The sequence below is a fragment of the Rattus rattus genome, chromosome 6 (assembly GCF_011064425.1).
Source record: "Rattus rattus isolate New Zealand chromosome 6, Rrattus_CSIRO_v1, whole genome shotgun sequence".
Classification (NCBI taxonomy): Eukaryota; Metazoa; Chordata; class Mammalia; order Rodentia; family Muridae; genus Rattus; species Rattus rattus.
The window spans coordinates 135,963,572-135,982,335 of record NC_046159.1 but is presented as its reverse complement, the minus strand read 5'-3'; the positions used below and the strand labels follow the sequence as shown (position 1 = coordinate 135,982,335).

Sequence of the window (18,764 nt, the reverse complement as noted above, 5' to 3'; positions counted from 1 at the left end):
AAGAATAAAACCTTTCTCATTCACAGTTGTTTATGTGTCATCTTGCAGCTTTTGACTTAGAGTCCTGACATCTTTGGGCTTATTAACTTATATAACTGCATCTCTTTTTTTAATCTTTATCTTTAATCTCTTTTTACAGACCAGTCGTTATCCCTCTCTTGGTCCACCCTCAGTCAGTTCTTCTCCTTTCTTCCTCCTTCCTGTCTCCAAAGGCTGGCCCCTACACACACACACACACACACACACTCTCACACTCTCTCTCTCTCTCTCTCTCTCTCTCTCTCTCCTCTCCCCACCCCCTGGCCTCCCCATTTCCCTGGGGCCCAAGTCTCTTTGAAGGTTAGGCACCTCTTCTCCCACTGAGGGCAGACCAGGCAGTTTTCTGTTTTATATGTGTCCGGAGCCTTGGACCAGCCTGTGTAACATTACAATTACACATTTCTAATAAATAGAATTTAAATCTCTATTAACAAGTGTGCTGCCTGGTTGGTGGCTCAGTGTCTGAGAGATCTCGGGGGTTCAGGTTAGTTGAGACTGCTGGTCTTCCTATGGGGTTGCTTTCCTCCTCAGCTTCTTCCAGCCTTTCCCTCTTTCAGTCACAAGGGTCCCCAACTTCAGTCCATTGGTTGGGTGTGAGTATCTGCATCTGTCTCAGTCAGCTGCTTGTTGGGCCTCTCAGAGCGCAGCCATGCCAGTCTCTCATCCGTAGCATCAGGAGTAGTGTCAGGCCTTGGAGCCTCCCCTTGAGAGGGATCTCAGTTTGGGCTGTCACTGGACCTCCTTTCCCTCAGGTTCTTCTCCAGTTTTGTCCCTGCAGTTCTTTTAGACAGGAACAATTCTGGGTCAAGAGTTTTTGACTGTGGGATGGCAACCCCTTCCCTCCACTTGATGCCCTGTCTCTCTACTGGAGATAGACTTTACAAATTTCCTCTCCACACTGTCATCTAAGGTCACTCCCATTGAGTCTTGAGAGTCTCTCACCTCCTAGGTCTCTGGTACTTTCTAGAGGGATCCCCAACTCCCACCCCTGGGTTTCATATTTCCATTCTTTCTGCTGGCCCTCAGAGCTAATCTCCTGCGCCCCCCCCCACCCATACCTGTTCATGTTCATCTCCCCCACTCCACCCCCGATTGCTTTCTCCTCCCTCCCAAGTGGAAGTGAAGCATCCTCACTTGAGCCCTTCAGTTTGTTAACCTTCTTGAGGTCTGTGGGCTGTATCCTGGGTATTCTGTACTTTTTTGGCTAATATCCACTTATTAGTGAGAATATACCATGCATGTCCTTTTGGGTCTGAGTTACCTCATTCAGGATGATATTTTTCTGCCTTTTCTTTTTTGATAACTTTTGGTTGGAAGTCGATTTTATTTGATATTAGAATGGCTACTCCCACTTGTTTCTTGGGACCATTTGCTTGGAAACTTTTTTCCCAGCCTTTTACTCTGAGAAAGTGTCTGTCTTGTTACTGAGGTGCGTTTCCTGTATGCAGCAAAATGCTGGGTCCTGTTACATTGTCCAGTCTGTAACATAGTCCTGTTACATAGTCCATTAGTCTATGTCTTTTTATTAGGGAATTGAGTCCACTGATATCAAGAGATATTAAGGAATAGTGATTGTTGTTTCCTGTTACTTTTGTTGTTAGAGGTAGAATTATGTTTGTGTGGCTATGTTCTTTTGGGTTAGTTGAAAGATTACTTTCTTGCTTTTTCTAGGGTATAGTTTCCCTCTTTGTGTTGGAGATTTCCATCTATTATCCTTTGTAGGGCTGGATATGTGGAAAGATATTGTGTAAATTTGGTTTTGTCATGGAATATCTTGGTTTCTCCATCTATGGTAATTGAGAGTTTTGCTGGATATAGTAGCCTAGGCTGGCATTTGTGTTCTCTTAGAGTCTGTATAACATCTGTCCAGGATCTTCTGGCTTTCATAGTCTCTGGTGAGAAGTCCAGTATAATTCTGATAGGTCTGCCCTTATATGTTACTTGACCTTTTCCCTCACTGCTTTTAATATTCTTTCTTTGTTTAGTGCATTTGGTGTTTTGACTATCATGTGATGGGAGGAATTTCTTTTCTGGTCCAATCTTTTTGGAGTTCTATAGACTTCTTGTATATTTATGGGCATCTCTTTCTTTAGGTAAGGGAAGTTTTCTTCTATAATTTTGTCAAAGATATTTACTGGCCCTTTAAGTTTGGAATCTTTGCTCTCTTCTATATCTATTATCCTTAGGTTTGATCTCCTCATTGTGTCCTGGATTTCCTGGATGTTTTGGGTTAGGAGCATTTTGCATTTTCTTGACTTGTCATACCAATGTTTTCTATGATATCTTCTGCCCCTGAGATTCTCTCTTCTCTCTTGTGTTCTGTTAGTGATGCTTGCATCTATGACTCCTGATCTTTTTCCTAGGTTTTCTATCTCTAGGGTTGTCTCCCTTTGTGGTTTCTTTATTGTTTCTATTTTTATTTTTAGATCCTAGATGGTTTTGTTCAGTTCCTTCACCTGTTTGGTTTTGTTTTCCTGTAATTCCTTAAGGGATTTTTGTGTTCCCTCTTTAAGGGCTTCTACCTGTTTACCTGTGTTGTTCTGTATTTCTTTAAGGGAGTTATTTATGTCCCTCTTAAAGTCGTCTAACATCATCATGAGATGTGATTTTTAAATCAGAATCTTGCTTTTCCAGTGTGCTGGGGTATCCTGGACTTGCTGTGGTGGGAGAACTAGTTTCTGAAGATGCCAAGTGGCTTTGGTTTCTGTTGGTTATGTTCTTGCACTTGCCTCTCACCATCTGGTTATCTCTGGTGTTAGCTGGTCTTGCTGTCTTTGACAATGGCTTGACCCTCCTGCATTCTCAGGTGTGTCAGCACTCCTGGGAGACTAGCTCTCTCCAAATGGGATCCAGGCACAGAGGGCTGTGACTCAGGGACAGCTCTGGGTGCAGACAGAAACAGGAAAGCAGGATGATATTTTTTTAGTTTCCATCCATTTACCTACAAAACTCATGATGTCTTCCTTCTTACTAGCTGAAGAGTATTCCATTGTGTAAATGAATCACATTTTCTGTGTCCATTCTTCTGTTGTAGGACATCTGGGTTGTTTCCAGCTTCTGGCTGTCACAGACAAGGCTGTGATAGTGGAGCATGTGCCCCTGTGGTATGATGGGGCATCTTTTGGGAATATGTCCAAGAATGGTTTAGCTGGGTCTTTAGGTAGATCTATTTCCAGTTTTCTGAGGTGCCTCCAGATTGGTTTCCACAGTGGTTGTATCAGTTTGCAATCCCACGGCAGTTGGGGAGAGTTCCTCTTTCTCCACATCCTCATCAACATGTGCTGTCACCTGAGTTTTTGATCTTAGCCATTCTGATTGGTGGTGTGAGGCAGAATCTCAGGGTCATTTTGATTTGCATTTTCCTGATCAATAAGGATTTTAAGTGCTTCTTAGCCATTCAAGATTCTTCTGTTGTGAGTTCTCTGTTTAGCTCTATACCCCCCCCCTTTTTTTTTAAATTGGGTTGTTTCATATTTTTAGAAGTTAGCTTCTTGGGTTCTTTATATATTTTGGATATTAGCCTTATATTGGATGTGGGGTTAGTGAAGTTTTTTTTCCCCCCCAATCTGTAGGTTACCAATTTGTCATAGTCACTTTAACAAGGGCAGTTATGCAAAGAGCATAATCTTGACACAGAGCACCTCCCGTGACACAGCATTCCCCGTGACCTCACAGGGTTTCTCTTGGTTTCTTCATCTTCTCCTGACCTTACTCTTCTCACACCATCTGAAGCATCCTGTCCCTTCACATGCTCACTTGAAAATCTGGGAGTCCTTGGCAATTTTCAGACAATTTTTTGATTAAAAAAAAAAATCAGAGCTTGTTGCATCCGCTCAGGGTTTCCTATGGGAATAGTTAGAAATAGACCAGGTTTTCTTTCTCAGATTGCAAGTGCATGTATTCTATAGTCAGTAAAGGTTTATGTACTCAGAATAGCTTTGCACTGCATCAGGTCTTCTAGGGGTTAAGCATGTGCTCCTTAAGAATAAGCCTTTCATTGAGGTAAATCCCTCTTCTGTTTTTGTCTGAAAAAATGTGGTATCTGCACTAATCCTGTGAGGCATGATAACACAAGAGTCTCAAGCATCTGTCTGCAGGAAAAGAGGAAATGATGCCCCAGCTCGGGGAACGTTAAAGAACCTGTTATGCAGCAGGGCACTCCACTCATTGACGTCCATCTAAACACAGATGGCTGAAGTTTAAAGAAATCTAAGAATGGACTAGAGCTGGAGCTCAGTGGCAGAGTGTTTGCTTAGGGTTACGGTTAGGCCCCGGGTTCAATTCTAGCCACACAGATAGTTTAAGTCAGGATAGATGGATGGGCAGGTAAACAGACAGGATTAGATTGATAAAGATAGATTGATTTGACCAGATCAATAAAGTGTGAATGTTCTATCATATATGTGTGCGTGTGTGTGTGTGTGTGTGTGTGTGTGTGTGTGTGTGTGTGTATAATGTGATTTCTCTTACTTCTAGTACTTTCACCATAAGTAACTGGGATAATCATTAACCCAAAGATCATCGTGTTTAGCTCCGGAAGATTCAACAATGACTCTCAAAAGTCTGCTACTGTACATCCTAGCCACTCTCTGACTCTCACTTCCCGTTACTGAAATCTGTAGCAGATACTCTCAGATTATAGCCTTTGGTAGTAAACCTACTCCCACAAATGTAAATCAAGCATGGGGATACCTGTTTTAGTCTGTCTCCTTCCCAGTGTTTTGTAAATGCCCCCTGTGTTGCAATACAACTGAGGACAGGGACTCCGTAGTGCATTTGAAAGCTGGTGTGTAGGATGCTTCTTCTCAGCAAGTCTTTGGACCTGGGACTTGATGTGTAGTAGTCACAAAGACAAGTATGTAACAATGTGTCTGTCATCTGGGTTTTCAGCCATTGCTGTTCCTATTCTCCCCACCCCTATTCTTCTTACACACACACACACACACGCACACACACACACCCCGGCCCCGAGAGCCTAACACCTTTAGGAAGATGGTTGTGGCATCAGTTGTCATTTTACGTAACAAGACCATGGAAGAGCAGTTATTACCTCTGGAGCTTACAGTTGTCCCTGGTAGAAGCCTCCTAGAAAGTTTGCATTTTGCTTTCTTCCTTTTTTATTTCCTTCGCTTGGCTAAACTTTAAGTTTCCTTTCTAAAGGAAGTGATTTTCTAGTGTGCATATAAAATCACACTTTCTTTCTCCTAAAGAAAGTGTGTTTTAGTTTTAGTTGCATTTTTACAGTCTGCATGCTCTCCTGTATTTTATAACCTTTGGTTTATGCAGGAATATGCTGAATTTCAGTATCGGAGGAGACACAGACAGCAGCGCCGTCGAGGGGATGTGCACAGCCTGCTCAGTAACCCTACGGACCCCGATGACCCAAGCGAAGGAACTTTCGGTGAGCTCCTGGGACAGCGGTGTCATTTGTCTCTCAGTCTCTTGAGTTTATTTTTGAAACTGGCAGTTGTCAGTCTTTTCGAGTTTGCAGTTTGGGCTCACCATGAACGCAGAGACGCCTCCACTGTCTAAGGATAAAGACAGTCAGGGAGTCAATGACTGAGGCACGAACGTCCGAGGGCATTGCGCCCATCTCTGCTGGGCAAATTAAATCAAGGCGTGACCAGCTCTGTCTTATTTCAAAGTCAGTGTCAAGTTAGGTAATGCATATAAAGCACTGTGAGTGCTCAGAAAGTGGAAGCTATTAATACCATTATGACATGCTCAGAACATTTTCTCTACATTTAAACACAAGGTAAGCGGCATCCTACCAGATTAGAATGCAATGAATAAAAGATTCTTGTGCCCCAAGGGATCAGGGCTTAGCTTTCCCAGAACCAGTCCTAAAAACAGAATTATTTTAATTCTTTGACTTTAAGTGTTAAATTTTTCATTAAACACGCCTAGATATCAGCATCAGTTGCTCTGCAGATTGGTTCTTGAGGCTAGTATAGTTCCAGAACTCTTTAATTTTATGACATCTGAAACACAAACACTGCAGTTCGTCGTGACGGGCAGTAGATCCTGAGTTAATGGAAGCTGCAGAGACTGTGATTTTGAGATGATCGTACTCGATGTCTGTGGTAGCTTTGCATCACACAACCCTGCTGACAAATGCAGGAAGTGAAGCCAGGAGGCTGTGAAGCTAAGCGCTCCCAGGAACTAAAGGAAAGCCTAGCAGTCTGTGGTGCATGGAGACAACTGATTGTCTGGGTGCCACTTGTTTTCACACAGACCTACCAGATGGGGGCAGCGGCCGCAGGCCTGGCGCATCCGTGGTAAGCTCTGCATCTATGAGTGTGCTGCACAGCTCTTCCCTGCGTGACTACAGCCCTGCCAGTCGCTCTGCAAATCAGGACTCTCTTCAGGTAGTCTCGCTGGCTTCTCTGCCCAGTGGTTTCCTTTTTCTTCTTTCTGTGGTGGAAGTTTTGTTTCAATGATAAGGTACAAAGGAGTTCTTGAATTTCAGATTTATAAGGCAAGGAGGAAATTGTAAGATTTAAATATGTAAAATAACTTGTAGAATTAGAAGTAGTAGTATTACCTGATAAATGGGATTGGATTGAATAATTTATCCTTTAGTCACATCTTAAAGTGGTTTGACTTTCTGTCGCCTCAGGCTCTGAGCTCCCTGGATGAAGATGATCCCAACATACTCCTTGCCATACAGTTGTCATTGCAAGAGTCTGGGCTGGCCATCGATGAAGAAACCAGAGACTTCCTTAGTAACGAAGCATCCCTGGGAGCCATAGGCACATCTTTACCTTCCCGGCTGGACTCTGTGCCCCGGAGCACAGATAGTCCTCGGGCTGCGCTGAGCAGCTCCGAGCTGTTGGAGCTTGGTGACAGTCTTATGAGGCTAGGAGCAGACAGTGACCCATTTTCAACAGACACTTTGAGTTCACGCCCTCTCAGTGAGACGAGAAGTGATTTCTGTCCCTCTTCCAGTGACCTTGACTCAGCTGGCCAGGACCCCAGTGCCAATGACAATCTTCTTGGCAATATCATGGCTTGGTTTCATGACATGAACCCTCAGAGCATCGCCCTCATTCCTCCAGCAGCCACCACAGAGACCAGTGCCGAGCCTCCGCTCCCCTGTGTCACAGATGGGTCTGAAGGTGTGAGGGACACGGAGCTGGTGCCACCAGAAGACTCAGTGTCCAAAGATGCTGGTGTTCACGAGGGGGAGAGCACCCAGGTGGAAGAAAATCCTCTGGAAGAGAATATTCTGGCTAGGGAAGAGGTGTCTCAAGCCGACGACAGTAGTCATGAGGCAGTGAGCAGGGGGGACGGGCCAGATGCTGCCAGTCAAACCCCTGAGACCTCAAGCGCCTGGCTGGAGCCAGTGCATTCAGTATGAACTGCATGCGTGCTCTCCGCGTGAATCACAGTACAGGGTCTGGGAGGTGGAGTATGCTTTAGAGAGACTTTAATGCACTTAATTTGAACTCGGTTATGAACCACTGATGTTGGGATTGAATGCAAAGGAGTTCCCTCAGATGAGAGCTGCACAGTCGAGTTTAACCTTACAGGGAATTTCTTTCGTGTCTTATCCCCCTTTTTAGTGACAAAAGAGAGCAGGAGAAAACACAATGGAATAAATGGGTTGACATCCACATTCTGAGAGAACGCAGCGCTCTGTCTAGCCGGGAGTTGGCCGTACTTAGGTTGACCATTTAAATCAAAAGCTTACTCCTTAATCCTTAGATGGCTTCCTCTTTTTTATAGAAATGAAGAGTTTTCTTCATTATAGAAGTTGGGCCAGACAGTTGTGACCACCTGTCCTCAGTGTGTGTCTCTCTCGGGGGCCTTCTTCCCTCCTCTTGTCCAAGCAGTGTGAGCTGAGGTATCTGTGCTGCTTTTAGTGCTGCGTCTACCACAGTGTGAGTGGTTTCTTTTTCACATGAATCAAAGATTCCTTCTCATGTCTCTTCACAGTCCAATTGTGCCAAACTCTTGACTTGTGCGCTGACTGACAGGACGGGTAGGTGTGCTCCAGGGCAGTGTCAGCGCGCTTGGGAGTAAAAGGTGCCACTCGGTAACAGCGACTGTCCAGAAGTTAATGGGCTTGTGTTGCCATGGAGACTGCATTTAAATAAATGTAGCCTGTAGCTTAAGTAAACTAAAGCTAATGCTGCTGTTAAAACAGTTTATTTTAATATTAAAATACAGTTGATTAGCAACAGCGGTGCTGTATTTAAGAGACACTTTATTGGAAGTGCAATCATAGTTCTTTGTTTTCACAGTTTTACAGTGCATTCTAATTACTAACGGGTGCAATTACTTTTAATGGTGTTTTATAACATAGAAAAACTGGAGTTTTCATGAGTTACAGTAAATCCCACAGTTATTAAAAAATTCAATACAACATCCTACGCAACATGTTACCGTGCCTTTGCCTAACCTAAATGGATAGTTGCCAGTTAAGTAAGTCAGTAATTCAAATCTCAATGTCTTTTCTGAAGTAACTATGCTATGAATTGCGAAGACCTCCATGAAACCACCCATGGCCTTGCCTTTACAGTAACTATGACAACTAAGTGTTCAGTTCGTTTGCATAGATAGCAAATGCTACTGTGTTTGTTCTCTTGCGCAATACTCATCTGCTATTTGATCACTGTTTAGTATCGAAAACTTAACCTCCTAGTTATCAGTGTCCTACTGTGAAGAAATACTGGTCTTAGTTGTACTTAAGATACAGTGTCCAGTGTGTAACTAACTAGAGTACACCGTTGGAATGGCTCTTGTACTTACATTACTAAAGCTAGCATAACATGAGCAACATAGATACAAGGAGCACATCATTCCCAGAAACCAAACTCTCTATACTAAGTGTGTACAGGGAATCCTAGGCCAAGTAAAAGAGCGTCTTCAATATTGATATCCACAATTATCATTTCTCATTACCTCTTTTTCAAACTTTGCTTTTGAAATATTCATGTACTTTGATTTCCTATGGCCAAGAAGACATGGTACTTGAGTATTTAATTGGTAATTGTTCATGGATATCAAGAATCCCAATGGTTTTTTTTTTCTCCAGTTATCACAACATTGATATGAATCCCTGTTAAAGTTAGTGGGGGTAAATGCTAACTTTGTCTACAGTGTATTACTGTATATTAAACTGAAATAGTCCATTAAAGGATTTTTTTATTTGGATTAAAAATATGAACACCATAAAATCTCTAGACCAGGCTGTAAGTTTCCCAGTAGAAAGCACTTATATCCCCAGAGGCATCTTGCACAGCCATGGTGAGGAGAGTGGGTACACCCAGTGGATAGGAGGGTGGATTCCGGTGGGGGGAGGGTATGTATGGAGAGGAGGGCTACCTGTGGAGATCCATGTGTGCTGGGCTCCTGTTCCCTTACCTCGTGCAGTGCCTGTTAGGACGCGCTGGGTTCCTGAGTGTGAAAAACTGTGGCTATCCAGTTTGTATTTCCTTGGTACATATTTTAAAAACAACACAGTCATTGACTTTCCAATTCAGTAATAAAGTTTGGCAAAGCCTATTTTGTAAACAAGTTAATTTTATAATGTAAAAAAGTTAATCTAACCTTGACTTGTTATTTGCACTTTCATAGTCTATACTTGATACATTCCCACTTTATATACAGTAGGATTCTACAGACCTGTAGATGTTTGGCCAAATGAATGCTGTTAATAATATGTAAAATTCTTTGATTAAACATTTATTACTTAAACTATTTCCATTTTGTCTCATTAAATTATAAACTTCATTTAAAGCTAATTAGGAAGCAAATCTTGCTTCATATTAAATACCCTCCAATATGACAGTATTAATTTGATTCTATTATGTAATTAAATAGTGCCTAATATTTTTACAGTAGCCATTTGCTGAAAATTGTATACCCCAGAGGTAAATTTGATTTCACTATGACAATGTATTAAAATTATGAAATTCGATAAATCTGATTTCATTTGATGACAGTGTATTAAAATTGTGAATTTAGTGCTCATTTTCATTCCTATAGCTTTATGAGGAAAATGTTATGATTTCCTTGGAATCTAGCAGAGAAAAAGTCATAGAACTTGAGGATCTGTCTTGTGAAATTGAGAGGAAGAAGTGTATGCCATGTGAATAAAGTGTCGTGCTTCCCACCACCTCACTCTCTGCCTTCTGGTGAGCACAGCCTTCTGCAGCCCACCCTCCGGGCTCACACATCCAGGCTGCACTGAGTCTCTCAGCGTCCTGCCCCTACCTAAGCCCGTGGATCTGAAGCAACCTCCAGTGTCCACCTCGAGTCCTCCCTTCAGTGTGTGGTGCAGCACCCGTCTCCTCTTCATTCTCATTTTAGTCCTAGATGCCCTCTGCCTGGCCCTTCAGGAACCAAAACCTGACACTTACTGAAGTTCAGTCGTTTTATAACTTTATACCGGGGGGGAGGGGGGAAGGGGGGAGGGGGAGTGACCTAGGGAGAGGCTGCTCCTATTTCATCTCAGAGTTGAGCCAGGTCTGTAACTGTTGGGTCTTCTCTTTAGCCTGTTGCCCTGTCAGTTCCTGTAACCTCCTCAGAGCCAGCAGATAAAGTCTCTAGAGAGATGGCAGTGGCTCTCACCTAGACATCTTGTTAGTTATTTTAAGAGAGGAGCTTTGTGTTCTCTTTTCCTCAGTATCGGAGATTGAGCCCTGCAACAGTCAGTAAAGAAACACCCAAAGAAAGTCTCTTCTGGCATCCACTCAACTCTGCCTATAACTGACAAAGGTAGTTGACAGCCAAGCTTTTGACGGAATTGTTCTTCAGTCTTTGAAACTAATTTGGCAGAGTTCTTAGTCCGGCTGGCTGCATCTCCTAGGCTCTTGTCCAACTGGGTCCTTCATGCACAAGGGCTACCCCGTGTGAGACACCAGCCCATAAACAGGTTAAGAGACAAATACACAAGAGCCAACAGAGCAACACAAGGTAATAGCTGCAAGAAACTCATTTGGACGCCTTGTATGCCTGCACATCTGCGTGTTTGAGACTGCTGTGAAACAGCTTAGCTGCCCATTCTGACCTGGACGCCACATTACACTGGATTGCCACAGGACCCACCCATTCGGAACCTTTACCTTCCCCATTACAGAACAAGCTCCAGTGTCGGCTACCTGCAGTGTAGCACGAGAATGCCGGGTCACACTGTCCCTCACGGAGGAGGATGCACACCCTGAGTGGGAGAAGAGGCTAGTTGTAGCCCGCTCTCCTGTGGCTCCAGAGCCTGCACTGACGGCTACTCTCTGTGGCTCCGGGCTCAGCATCCAGAGAACTTGGCCCCTTGAGCTTTCTGTCCTAGACAAGGCTGTCAGGCTCTGTCACCTTCGGTGCCCACTGCCCTGTACTCCTTGTCTCCTAAGTTTTGTCAGTGACTTGCTCATAACCTTCAGGCAGAACTTTTTGCATTTGATCCGTGCAGAGCTCTCACTTGGAGATCAGGGTTCTTATTTTGAGTATGAGTGACTTAATATATGACTCGGGGCCAAGCCGCCAGAGCCACACTGCCTTTCGGCTAAAATTGTTGTGTGCCGTAGAAAATGCCCTTTCCTCTGCCTGCCTCCTTGCCAGAGTAATTTCATTTCTTCCTCTGGTAGTTAAGCCTCTAACCCAGTGAATGGTTCTCAACCCTCCTAACGCTGCAATCCTTAATTTCATACAGTTGTGGGTGTGTGGGCAGACCCACCTGAGACAGTGTCTCAGTTCCTAAGACCATCAGAAATAAAAGTGTTTGCTGGTAGTCTTAGGCAGCCCCTGTGAACCATTTGACACCCCCTCCAAGGGGGTCACAATCCCCAGGTTGAGAACCATTGCCCTAAATGTTAGCTTAACCTGTATTCATTAATAGGTAGGACCACGGATTTCCTTCATCCCGTACTTCATCCCTACCACTTAGGTGAAAACTTCCTCTACTGTATTCCAGGACTTCGAAACGTCCATGGTCGCATTCTTAGGACTCCTAATTTTTTACTAATTTCTTTTCCAGAAAATCTCCAGTATCATGTTGCCCCTGTCAAAACTCTCGTGTCTAGGACTTCATTTTGTCCTTACAGGGTAGTCGCACTGTTCCAGCCTCGGGTGTGCAGGCAAAGGGCTCGCTCAGCCTGCAGGGTACACACTGGCAGCTTTGTGTCGGTCCTCCATGCCTGCAGCCCCACAAGCATAACACCCAGGCCCAGAAGGCCCCAGCCATAAGCAGGCTCGCTGCACCTGAGAAACCTCCACATGAGGATCGTAGTAGACTTAGAGCTGACACTTAGGGCTGTTCTCTATCCTTAAGGTTACCAGTTAGACCTATAAGGAGACGGTGCAGGCAAACCACTCTTAGGCCTACAGCCACAGAGAGTAGCCGTCAGTGCGCAGGCTCGAGCTACAGGAGAGCGGGCTACAGCTAGCCTCTTCTCCCACTCAGGGTGTGCATCCTCCTCCGTGAGGGACAGTGCGACCCGGCATTCTTGTGCTACACTGCAGGTAGCTGACACTGGAGCTTGTTCTGTAATGGGGAAGGTAAAGGTTCCTAGTGGGTGGGTTCCTGTGGGCGATCCAGTGTAATGTGGCCTCCAGGTCACGGTTAATGGAATATGTGTGGTGACCCCACACCACTAGTTTCACAACTGTCAGTCCCCCTTTCTGGAGAGTAACGGGACTTGCCTCCCTGGTGGTCCAACGGAAATAAAACGTAGACTCCTGTAGAAACCCAGTGCTTTAGACAGGATGAGTCAGAACCAGAAGACTTCCCAGCCTAACATCTCCACCTGCCAGGTGTAACCTCTGAATACACTGATTTTTTTATGTTGAGAATTTTATAGGTGACTATTGAATTTGTCATTTCTGTCCCACCCTGTCCATCCCCTCCCACGTGTCTCCCTCTCACTCTCCAATTCATGACCTCTAACTTTTATCCTTAGATGTACATGTTTGTATAATACAATCACTGACTCCATTTAATGTTATCTGTAGGTGTGTTCAGGGCTGATTGCTTGGGACTGGATAACCTGTTGGGGGCTCATTCCTGGAGGAGAGGGATTTTCCCTCTTCCAGCACCCATTAGTTACCTGTAGCTCTCATCTAAGGAAGAAGCCTTGTGAGATTTCGCTTAGCCGCATTAGAATGTCAGCTAGAAGTATACTTATTTTTGTTGGTTTATTTCTATTTTTTTATATGCGTAAGTGTTTTGACTGCATGTGTATATGTGTGTGGATGGATGGATGGATGGATGGATGGATGGATGGATGGATGGGGCCATGTGTGTTTTCCTGGTGCCCACAATTTCCAGAAAGTCAAGAAACAAAAGCCCAGCCTTAGCTGTACCTGCTGCTTTTCTCCTTCCTGGTGAGCATAAACTCCCCATCCAGGCATCTGCTCCAACACGAAGCATTCCTGCCCAAAGTTAGGAATGATTGAACTGTCTTTACAAACTTAAGGAGAAGATGCATTTGATTATCTGGGTTTACCAATTGTGAGAATTGTGCTCTAGAAGAGAATCTTCTTTTCAGCATCCACAGGGTTCAAGTTACAGAAAATCAAACCAAAATCCTTGTTATAAGACTGGCTGAATTCCAGCAAGAATTTAAGTCACAGCCTCAGAGGGAGTTAGTGGCTAAAATAAAGACATCAGTTGTTAAAGAATGGGATCCTGTACCTTGGGATGAGGATATGTGGGAGGACCCATTGAGGCTGAGAACTTTGAACCCTCAGATTCTCCAAGGTTTACCTCACCTGAGGAAGTAGTCTCTCCTCCCTCAGCAAATGTACTCCCACCCCAACCCCTGAAATATTGCCTTTGTCTGAGAAAAGCAATCCTTCATTATCTGCTAAACCAGCAGTGACTTTCTCTGAAGGAAATACCAGGCAAGAAAATACGGATGTCCCTCAGGGCCCACCCATAGTTGCCTCTAGACCAGACTTAAGGCTCCCAGAGGGGAGAAGGAAATTATAGTCTATAATAAAATGGGCTACACTGCAAAAGAGCTCAATGATTGCTAATTCATTCAAGCAGAAACCTAGGGGAATATGAATAGGAATGGGTTGGTGTGGGATAATGGGGGAGAGAACATAAAACTGGATCAGGTTGAGTCACTTGTTCTGGGTCCACTGAGTGGAGGTTCTAGGCTTGCTATGGAAGCTCACACAGTTGGTTTTTTTTTTTTTCAATGTCAGAGGTTTGTATGAATGGTTGACAGAAGCATTTATCAAAAGATGGCCTACCGAAGAAGAGCTGGAGATGCCCGATGTCCCTTGGCTTAGTGTTTGTGAAGGGATTTTTAAGGCTCAGGGAAGTTGCCATGTAGAGTGTGTCTGCTGTGTAAAATCTCATCTTCCACGATGGGAAGGCCCAGGAGACATGCCCTTCACTGAGCCTGTAATGGTGACCAACACATTTGCAGAGCATTGCCTTTTCCTCGTGGCAGACCTGAGTTGGAGACACTGCTGATCAACTGGACGGTTTAAATGCAGTGAGGTTAATTAGGTCCCAGAGTGGCAGGGGCCAGGTGGCAGCATTGACTCAACAAAGGCAAGATGGCCGTAGTTACTGTAATGTGCGGCACAGACAAAGCAATGTTCATAATGGCCTGACTCCAGTGGTTCTTAACCTTTCTAATGCCGCAACCCTTTAATTCATTTCTGAGTAGCATATCTGCAGGTGGGCAGACCCCTGGAGTCAGGGGAGCAGTGGCTCAATCTCTAAGACCATTGGACATTCTTGTTTTCTGGTGGTCTTAGGGGACTCCTATGCAAAGGTCATCTGACCCCCAAAGGGTTTGCAACCCAGAGGTAGAGAACCACTGAACTAACCTGATGGCCAACACAAGGCAAAGTGATTTTTATGGTGGCATGACTTGTGTGGGCCTTTGGTACCAGCTAACCAATGGTGATGTTTCCAAGCATGAAAAAGAGCCTACTGCATTTTTTTTTCTTTTTTTTTCCTCAAGCAAAAGAAAGGCTCCATTAGATCATGGCAAAAGGGAATCTCAGCCCATGAACCAATTTCCAGACTTGAGGCAGTTTGCAGACCCAGAACTCCTTGAGTGAGGAGACAGGTTTTTCTGAGGAGAGACCTTGATAAAACACCTAAAAGCTTATTGTTAGCCTCTCTCCAGTCCTTCCCTAGAGGGACTTACGGCCTTTAACAAGGGTAACTGTACACTGGGGAAAAGGAAACAGTCAGACCTTCAGGGGTCTGGTTGTGAATTGGCCCTAATTCCATAAGACCCCAAGAAATGTTTTGTCCCTCCAAAAGTATGGGTCATATGGAGGTCAGGTGATAAATGGAGTTTTGGCTAAAGTGACTCATATAGGTCCAGTGAGTGTCTAAACTCATCCTGTGGTTATTCCCCTAGTCCCAGTGTGTGTAATTGGGATAAACACACTTAGAAGTTGGCATAGTTTTTACATTTGTTCCCTGACCCATAGAAGGAGGGCTATTATGGCTGGAAAAACAAAATGGGAACCTTTAGAGTTGCCCCTGCTACTCAAAATAGTGAATCAAAAACAGCATCACATCCCTGGAGGAGCTCCAGAAAGTACTGCCCCCATCATGGACTTGAAAGATGCAGGGGTGTGGTTCCCACCACATCTCCCTTTAACTCTCCCATCTGGCCAGTGCAGAAGACAGATATCCATCTGTGGAGAATGACACTTGATATCTGAAAATTCAGTCAAGGAGTGACTCCAGTTACAGCAATTATACAAGATGTGGTATCCTTGCTTGAGCAGATTAACACATCTCTTGGTGCATGGTATACAGCCATTGATCTGGCAAATGCCTTTTTTCTCAGTACCTATCCTTAAAGACTGCTGGGCAGATTTTGCATTTAGTTGGCAAAGCCAGCAGTATACCTTTACAGTTAATATACATCCCTCAAGGGACATATTAACTCTTCTGTCCTGGGTTATAGTTTGAAGAGACCTTGTCCATCTCTTCCACAGAATATCACATTGGTTCACTACTTAGATATTATGATGATTGAACCAAGTGAGCAGAAGATAGAAATCACTGTGGTAACCCAGATGAGCATCAGAGGATGGAAAATAAATCCAACCAAAATCCAAGGGGTCTCTGGGGCCCTCTACAGTAGTGAAATTCTTAGGGTTCCAGTGGTGTGGGACATGCAGAGATATTCCTTCAAAGGTGAAAGGGAAGTTATTGCACCTGGCCCCTCCCCCCATCAAGAGAGAAGCACAATGTTTAGTTTGGACTCAAAAGTCACAACATTCCTCTCTCGGGTGTGTCACTCCTGCCTTTATGCCAAGTGACCCAATAGGCTGCTAGTTTTGTGTGGGGCCTGAAACAGAGGGCTCTGCTCTTCCACAGGTCCAGGCTGCTGTGCAGGCTGCTCTACCAGTTGGACCATGTGATCCGGCAGACTCGATGGTGCCTGAGGTGTCCTCGGCAGATAGAAATGCAGTTTGGAGCCTCTGGCAGATGAATTATAGAAAAGACCCTTGGGATTTTGGAGCATCCCCTGAAGACAGCTATTCTCCTTTTAAGACTCAGTTCTTAGCCTGCTACTAGTGAGCCTTAGTGGGACCTGAACATCTGACAATGGAACGCTAAGTGACCATGCACCCTGAGCTGGGTGTTTATCTGACCCACTAGTTCATAAAGTAGGCTATGCACAGCAGCAATCTGTTATCAAGTGGAAACGATATACGTGTGATTGAACCTGAGAAAGTCATGAAGGCACACCAAGTTACGTGAAGACGTTGCCTAGATGCCTATGGTTTCTACTCCTGTTCCAATGCCATCTGCTGCCAGGCATGTTCCTGTCACCTCTTGGGTTGTGCCAACATCAGTTGACTGATGATGTGAAGACTAGCGCCTACTTTACTGGTGATTCTATACATTATTCAGGCAGCATCAGGAAGCGGAAAGATGGAGAATTACAACCCTTTTCCGGGACAGTTCTGAAAGATGCCACCACAGTGGGCAGTATGCATGGTCATGCATTTTTGTTTGGAAGGAAAAAAATGGCCAGGTGTGCAAGTGTTCAGTTTCATGGGCCATGGCCTAATGTACCTACAGGATGTCCAGGGACTTGGAAAAAGCACGATTGGAACATTGATATGAAAGACATCTGGGGAAGAAGTATGTGACTAGATCTCTACAAATGGACAAAACATATGAAGGTTCTTGTGTCCCACACAATGTTCATCAAAGGGTGACCTTCAGCAGAGGGAAAGTTCAATGATCAAGTAGATATGATTCTGTGGACAGTCAGCATCTTTCCTCAGCCAGTCCTGTCATTATGCAGTGGGCCCGTACATAAAGTGGCCATGGTGGTAGAGATGGAGGTTATTCATGAACTTCTATGCTCCATGTGCAAACAACATGGACTGCTAACCACTAAGGCTTCTGAGTGCCAGATCTGCCAACAGCAGAGACTAACACTGAGCCCTAGATGTGGTACCACTTCCCAAGTTGGCCAGTCAGGGACATGGTAGCAACTTTACTACATTGGACCACTTCTGGAGTAGATACTTATTCTGGTTATGGATTTGCCTTTCCTGAATGCAAGCTTCTGCCAAAACTATTGTCCATAGACTTACAGAATTTCTTATCCACCATCATGGTAGTCCACACAGTATTGCTTCTGACCAAGGACCTCACTTCCCAGCCAGAGATCTCCAACAGTGGGCCCACAATCATGGGATTTATGGGACTTACCATTTTTACCACCATCCTGAAGCAGCTGGTCTGGTAGATTAAATGGCCTTTTGGAGACACAGTGACAGTACCGATTAGATGGCAGCAGCCTGGAGGAGGACCCACCTTTAACCTGGGCCACACCTTCTGCTAGCAGCCCATGTAAAGGACAGGGAAGAAGGGAGCTTTCACTCTTTGCCTGCTCGTTCCCACAGGCAAGTCCATTCCTCCACTGGCAGGAATTACAGCCTACTTCTTCGGGAGTCTAACATATACTGAAGACCAACTGAAGCATCCAGCTTTGTGGAATGAAAAACTACTGGAGTTTTGGATTGTAGACGCTATTTTTGGACTAGCTTGGACTACAGCTTTTAAGCCATCCAGATATAGATAGATGAGATAGATACACACATACATGATAGATACATAGATGATGGATGGATAGATTACATACATACATGGATGGATGAATGGATAGATGGATGAATGGATAGATAGATAGATAGATAGATAGATAGATAGATAGATAGATAGATAGATAGATAGATTCATCCTATAAGTTCTGTTTCTAAAGAATCCTAACACATACAGCAGACGTAAAGTTTCAGTTTTCAAGCTCAAAGCATTGCAGAGATCGTTTTTCACGATAGTACAGGCAACCCTGCTTAACTGTAACCAAAACTGCTGAAATGGAGTTGTGGCCTAGGTCTTATCACACACAATTAAAGAAGAAGTTTAAGGTGTTTTATGGCTTCAAAGTAGAGGTTGTCCCCGACACTCGGAGGTGGTTCCTGAGGCAAGCACAGAGGTACAGGCTTACTGGTGGCCTGCAGCTGCGCCCCTGTCCCGAGCCTCTTACTTCCTTACCCTAGTGGAAAGTATCCTCCCTGGTCTGCTGGGGAAAGTGGGGGAAAGACAGAACATTTTGGGTTGTCCTACTGTTAAAGAAAAAGGTCACATGCTAAACTACCCCCATATGATGTCCAAATCAAGTGTTGGGGGTTTTCTACAGTCAGCTTTATTTATGTAGAGCTGGTGTTTACAGCTTTAAATTGCGCCTGGAGAGCTTCAACAAAGCAGTGGGGAC

The 18,764-nt window shown here is 44.5% G+C and overlaps 1 protein-coding gene across 6 annotated transcripts in view; it reads left to right on the top strand.

Annotated features, from left to right (window-relative positions):
- The window catches only part of Ankib1 (ankyrin repeat and IBR domain containing 1), a 119,874-nt gene extending 109,712 nt beyond the window's left edge, over positions 1–10,162 (top strand). For 5 of the 6 annotated variants that reach the window (XM_032907000.1, XM_032907001.1, XM_032907004.1 and 2 more), the window contains 3 exons: positions 5,326–5,440; positions 6,274–6,407; positions 6,659–10,162. In XM_032907000.1, coding sequence (XP_032762891.1) covers positions 5,326–5,440; positions 6,274–6,407; positions 6,659–7,399 — 990 coding nt within the window. In that variant the 3' untranslated portion in view covers positions 7,400–10,162. The remainder of the gene's footprint in view (positions 1–5,325; positions 5,441–6,273; positions 6,408–6,658) is intronic. The other variant, XM_032907002.1, reaches the window with a different exon arrangement.
- The last annotated feature ends 8,602 nt before the right edge of the window (positions 10,163–18,764 follow it).